The following is a 6928-nucleotide window of genomic DNA, read 5'->3' as shown; positions in this document are numbered from 1 at the left end:
AATGTTTATCAACACCATAACGTTATATATATTATTTTATATATATATTTAAAGGCTCTAGATTTGGAGTGAATGAATTTGTCGAATGGTTTACTTTTCTAAAAGGAATCCTTTGGCAATGTTTGTTTTCTTCGGATCTGCGACCTAATATATACATTATAATTTAAAAAAAAAACTTAATGTGGGAGTGCAATATTAGTTTTAAGAGTTAAATAAGGGTTTTTGTTCGTAGCTTTCCCTTGAATTATTAATATCAATTTCATTATACAACTTATTGTCATTATATATTTGTTTAAATTATAGTTGAAAAGGAAAATAATTATCCTAAATCTCTAACTTGTAACTACCAAATGTAAAAAGAAACTCTGTTATTGCTACTTAATAAATAAATAAATAAATAAATAAAATAACATTGTTTCTGGTTGACTCAAAATTGTTTCTGGTATATTTGACTAGATACTTTCTGGTATATTTAACATTGTTTCTGGTATATTGTACTACTATCTGGTATATACTCGTGGGACTTTAATTTATTATTTCAAATTTAAAAATGGACAAAAAAGACAAGACAGACTATACGACTTCCGAGATGGAAGATGAGCTTCTGGCCTCGAGCCAGGAAACAATCGGAGGGTGTTCAGATGATGTTAGAGGCACTAGCATCTCTGAGCAACCTTCAAAAACTGGAAGTGCAGGCGGAACCAGCGGTACCCCTGTACTTCGACCCGCAATAAACCAAATAAATCCTTCGGGTAGCAGAGCCAGCCAAAGCCATGCTACCCGGCGTAAGAGAAGATCAGCAAGTTCGCATCGGAGAGCGGATTTCCATAGGGCATCCTTCATTCTAAGCAAGATTGCTTTAAATGAGGAAGCTGGAACTCCGCACGAAAACGATGCTGCTGATAAGATCAAATATGGGAAGATTGTTGAGGAGTACAATAATCTTCTCATTGAACCAAAAAAGTCCGTTAAGAGAATTAGATCACCTGAGGAAGCTAATCCTCCTCAGAAAAAATCTAAAGCAAACGGCACCAACAAGAAAGCACCATCTCAGGGAGCGGCGCAATCGCGCACTTTTAGTGAGATTGTCAGAGACGATCTTCAAGTGGCGGTTGTAGATGAGCTCTCCACTGACAACAGAGCTCTGATGTCGGTGTGGAACTCCATCGAGGCTAAGCTTTCTGAGATGGTCTTTCTATATACCCTATCTGCAACTGAGGGACCCTACCCGAGTTTCGACTCTGGTGAGATGCTTAGGGGATACAGGGTAATCAAGTGCGAGGATGTGTTCTCTAGGGATTTCCTTAGTAAAAGTGTAGCTGAGGTCAGCAACAAATGGGATGGCTTGAAGCTCAAGCTTATCCCAGCTAAGGAAATTCCAAGACAACCACTGGCTCGCATTGGCTGCCCCTCATGAGCATCAAGCCAAGCGGACCGGAGCTGATCCGCAGTCTCCAGAAGTTAAACCCGCTGATTCCTATGCATGACTGGGTAGTCATTAAGGCTGAAGAGCCGCAGAAGAACAGCGCGTCTTATCTTCTGAGGATCTGCGAGGTCAGTCGTGGGGCTCTCGAAAAAGCCGATTTCAAGCTACGTTTTGGCATTAGGAATGCCAAGATAAAGATTCTGCAGAGTCAGGAAACGGACCCTAACCTAGTTGAGGATACTGTCGAGGATGACGGTGTCCCCAAAGAGGCAGGGTCCTCCGGCAAGGAGCTGGTAACTGACTGTGTAGAATCTATTCCGAATTGAAAACATGCTGCGCGTCATTCAGGTTAATCTGAAGCACTCTAAATGTGCTTCAGATAACCTGAGAGTTTTCCTGAGGGAGGAAAACTATGATGTGGGCATTATTCAAGAGCCCTGGGTTAATGGCCTCCGAGTGAGGGGCCTTCAAGACAGCCAATACGACCTTTTTTACAAGCCCGTCAGTTCGAACCAAGGTAAGCCAAGAACTTGTATTTTAGCTAAAAAACACTTAAAAGCTTTTTTGTGTCCCAATCTTAGCACCTCTGATTTGACCGTTGTCAAATTGGAGGGTTCAAATACTGATTGTTTACTCTTGGCCTCTGCGTACATGGCACACGACCAGCAGTCACCGCCGGAGGAAGTACGCAGGCTGACAATACAAGCCAATACCATGAAGACAAGCCTACTCATCGGGTGTGACGCAAATGCACGTCATACTCTGTGGGGTAGTTCTGAGATCAATGAACGAGGTGAGTCTTTATTTGATTATATCATTGAAAATAACCTTTCTCTCTGCAATAGAGGTACTACTCCAACCTTCATTTTCCCGAGTTCGGGAAATTATGAAGGATGGGAGGATGTACTAGACATCACCTATATAAACAACTACTCCAATCTGCAGGTAGAAAACTGGAGAGTATCCCCTTTAAAATCCTTTTCAGATCATAGTTGGATTCTCTTCCAACTCAAATTTGAAACTAAAACCCCACCCCCTTACAGAAATCTCAAAAGAATTGACTGGAAGAATTTCGGTCAAGTTTTTAGTGCAAAAATACGCAGTATACCCAATCTGAGCACAGATACGGTTGAAGATCTTGAATCAAAGGTTATAACCTTTGAAAGATCGATGATCACTGCCTTTAAAGTCTCGTGTCCGGTGAGACATAGCAGCAAAACATTTCCTCCTTGGTGGAATGAAGACTTGTCTTATCTGAGGAAGATGACTAGAACAATCTTCAACATCTGCCACAAATACAAATTTTATCAACCCTATAAAGATTGCTTAAAAGTCTATAAGCGCACTATAGCTTTAGCCAAAAAAGAAAGCTGGGAGGAATACTGTCATTCCATAGAAGATATTAAGGATTCCGCCAGGTTAAGCAAGGTTTTATCGAAAGAACATTCTAACCCCTCGTTTCTAAAAAAGCCTGACGGATCCTGGACAATATCTCCAGCTGAATCCTTGGAATTACTAATGACTACTCACTTTCCGGGGTGTGTAGATAGCACCTCTGAAGTGAACATAAATCCCACCTTGCTATCAGTTACGACAGAGCGAGTAAACTCCTTGATAACAAGAGAAAATATAGCTTGGGCTATTAATACTTTCTCTCCGTATAAATCCCCAGGCCCTGATGGTATTCTGCCTATTATGCTGCAAAATCAGCAAGAGATAGCAGTTCCATGGCTTGAAAAAATCTTTAAAGGCTGCCTTCTTCTTAATCATGTGCCAAAGTCTTGGAGACAAGTTAGCGTGGTTTTCATACAAAAAGTGGGAAAAAGAGGACATGAATCCGCGAAGGATTTCCGGCCAATAAGTTTAACATCTTTTTTACTTAAAACCTTAGAAAGAATCTTGGAAACTCATATTAGAGACATTTTCAAAAGATGTCCCTTAGCTAGTTCGCAGCACGCTTATATGAGGGGCAAATCTACGGAAACAGCCCTCCATGAAGTTGTTAGAACAATTGAGAACTCGATCCACTTTAAAGAATATACCCTAGCTACCTTCTTAGATGTAGAGGGAGCTTTTAACAATGTCCTAACCGAATCTATTCTCGAGGCCCTAGTGACTTTTGAAGTAGAAGACTACATCAGAAGTTGGATTATTTCAATGCTAAAAGAGAGAAGAATTCAAGCAAGTTTAGGAAATTCAAACTGTTTTAAATGTGTCAACAGGGGTACGCCTCAGGGTGGCGTTCTCTCCCCCCTTCTATGGCTCCTTGTTATGAATAATATCCTCGTGGAGCTTGAGGGAAGTGGAGTGAAGGCAGTGGCATATGCGGATGATCTGGTTGTACTTGTATCAGGAAAATTTTTACCCGTGATCAGCGAGATCACTGACACGGCTTTGAGAAAAGTTAGCAACTGGGCTACAAGCTGTGGCCTAGGAGTTAATCAAAGTAAAACGGAACTGATGCTTTTTACAACTAAAACCAAAATCCCTGTCTTCCCTCTACCTCAGCTCAACGGCCAAATCTTATCACTTTCTTCTAGCGCAAAATATTTAGGTGTAATTTTGGACACTAAACTGAGCTGGAAGCTAAATATAGAAGAGCGGGTTAAGAAGGCGAGCATTGCTTTCTATGCCTGTAGTAAAACCTTTGGGAAAAAATGTGGTCTTAAATCAAAAATGATTCTATGGACTTACACAGCGGTGGTACGACCCATTCTTACTTACGGCGCCATTGTTTGGTGGCCTGCACTAAATAAAGCATACAACATCAACAAACTTAAGAAAATTCAAAGAACAGCAAGCGTAGGGACAACTGGAGCCCTCCGGTCGTGCCCTACTGAGGCTCTAAACGTTCTCTTGCACCTTTTACCCATAGACCTTCATATAAAATACCAGGTTTCTTGTAGCGTTTTAAGGCTAAAAGAAACGGGCTGTTGGAAGGCAAAACCTTTTGGTCACAGTGACACAGCAAATTTAATACCATCGGATATGCTTCTGACACCCACGGACTACTGCACTCCTATTTTGAATACTGTAATGAATTGCAAGGTCAGCTTCCCGTCTAGATCAGACTGGGAAGAGGGCATTGTGACGAGAGACTTCGACACCTGCATTTTCACTGATGGCTCAAAAATGGAATGTGGGGTCGGTGCGGGTGTCTACTATGAATCCCTCAATATCTCAAAATCCTTTCGACTACCAAACTTTGCCAGTGTATTCCAAGCGGAATTGCTGGCAATTAAAGAAGCTTGCAAATTACTTAGCCTATATCCAAACCAAAACCAAAGCATAGCTATATTAACAGATAGCCAGGCAGCTATAAAAGCAATTGCTTCGGTCACGACATCCTCCAAATTAGTTCAGCAGTGCAGAGAGGAACTCTCATTGCTGAGTGGAAGCCTCACAATCACTCTCATCTGGATCCCAGGTCACAGTGGTTTTGAAGGCAATGAAAAGGCGGATGAACTGGCCAGGCAAGGATCGGCCCTTCATGAGTCTCTAGCAGAAATAGTTAACATCCCCATGGGAGTCATGAAGGGCGATATCTTCTTAAAATACCTAACAAAAGCCAACAATAGGTGGCACAACTTGACTAGCTGCGTCATATCCAGAAAAATCTGGCCCACCTATAATAAATCCAAATCATATGACCTAATCTCTAGACCCAGAAAAGAAATTAGCAGGATCGTTGCGGTATGTACGGGACATTGGCCGATAGGAGAACACGCAGCAAAGCTAGGTATTCCTTACAACACCTTTTGTCGCAGTTGTTTGAATCAGCAAGAAAAAGAAACGGTATTCCACTTCCTTTGCCAATGTCCTGCCCTTGCTAGAAGCAGAATGCTCTCTCTGGGCAGTGAATTTTTCAACGATATAAATAACATCTCAGAATTAAAGATCAAAGACTTGATCTCATTCCTCAATGCAACGAAGTGGTTTTAGGCTAGCCTAAACACTCGTATGTATTGAAATCACTTTATTCCAATTAACCCATTTATAACTCATAGGTTTCACAAGTTTTGGTATCAAAACGGCGCATTTTGCGCTACTTGGGTCATCAAGCTAGGCTGCTTATGACCGCCATCTCTACCTACCTACCTACCATCTGGTATATTTAACTAGTTTCTGGTAAATTCAACATTGTTTTGGTATATTTAACAACTTTCTGGTATATTTAACATTGTTTTTGGTATATTGCACTACTATCTGGTATATTTAACTAGTTTCTGGTATATATTAAAAATAATTTCTGGTATATTCAACATTGCTTCTGGTATATTCAACATTGTTTTTTTCGTATTTAAGTACTTTCTGGTATATTTAACATTGTTTCTGGTAAATTCAACATTGTTTTGGTATATTTAACTACTTTCTGGTATATTTAACATTGTTTCTGGTATATTCAAAATACTTTCTGGTATATTCAACATTGTTTCTGGTATATTCAACATTGTTTTTGGCGTATTTAAGTACTTTCTGGTATATTTAACATTGTTTCTGGTGTTTTTTTTTTTATTAATTTCTGGTACTATGTTGTAAGTGTTTTTTTTTTTTTTTTTTTGAGAAACAAAGTGTGAATTATATCAAAATAGAAACAAAAAAATAGAAAACTAAATTGAGAAATCAATTTTTGTCAGAAATTTCTTACACTTATGTCCACTGTGTATGTGATGATGAGTGGGTGGTAAGGTTTGAGTGATGCAGCAACATCAATTGTTTCAGTTAATTGACAAATTAAAGGCTATAATGCGTCAGTTGCAGCAATTTCTAAGGCTTAAGTGCTGGCTGGTTTGAGGTAATTAAAGGACTAAACTGGAATATATTACCATCATATTTGCATGAATATGATGGAATGGGATTATAATATAACCACCGCACCGGACACACTTAATAATAAAGACCCCGCCATCATATAAGGTTACCGCCAGTAAGTGAGTGCTTGACCATATAAAATGAAAATCAACAAGAACCACAACAACAACAACAAAAAAAGTCATTTTGAAGGACATTTCCTGCTTGGTCATTCTGCATAATGAATCGCGATGATTTTGGATTAATAAAAAATTGCGACAATTTGTCAGAAGAAAAAAGTCGAAGAAGAAGGCGAAAAAAAGGCAACTCAGAGAGTCCTTGGCGGAAATACCTATTTGTGTTTAAGAAGTTTGACAGCACCAGCAAAAAGGGCGGGGTAGAAAACAATTTTTTTTTTTGCGACTCCCTAAATCGATTTGAATAAATGACTTATGGTGGCAATGGCGGCAGTGCTGTTGCTGTGGCGGGCATAAGGCGTTTGCTTGCGGTCCATCACTAAAACCCGGCCACATAAAAACTGCTTCGAAACACTACATAGTTCATGCCGATACCGGAGTATGGTTCCGTTTGTGATAAATTAGTTTTGCTGCCACCATTTTTACCCAACTTTCAATGTTTTGTGGATAATTTGTAACCGAAGAAGACGAAATACCCAAAAAAGTGTATATATAGTCGAGTTGGGGCGCACGA

General features: G+C 39.8%; 1 protein-coding gene across 1 annotated transcript; it reads left to right on the top strand.

Annotated features, from left to right (window-relative positions):
* Positions 1-550: 550 nt before the first annotated feature.
* LOC129909325 (uncharacterized) lies at positions 551-1417 on the top strand. Its single transcript, XM_055986412.1, has one exon. The coding sequence runs from the start codon at positions 551-553 to the stop codon at positions 1415-1417; it is 867 nt and encodes a 288-aa protein (XP_055842387.1).
* The last annotated feature ends 5511 nt before the right edge of the window (positions 1418-6928 follow it).

This window comes from Episyrphus balteatus, chromosome 2 (assembly GCF_945859705.1).
Source record: "Episyrphus balteatus chromosome 2, idEpiBalt1.1, whole genome shotgun sequence".
Lineage (NCBI taxonomy): Eukaryota > Metazoa > Arthropoda > Insecta > Diptera > Syrphidae > Episyrphus > Episyrphus balteatus.
The sequence above is the reverse complement of the archived record's forward strand: the minus strand, read 5'-3'. Positions and strand labels throughout refer to the sequence as shown.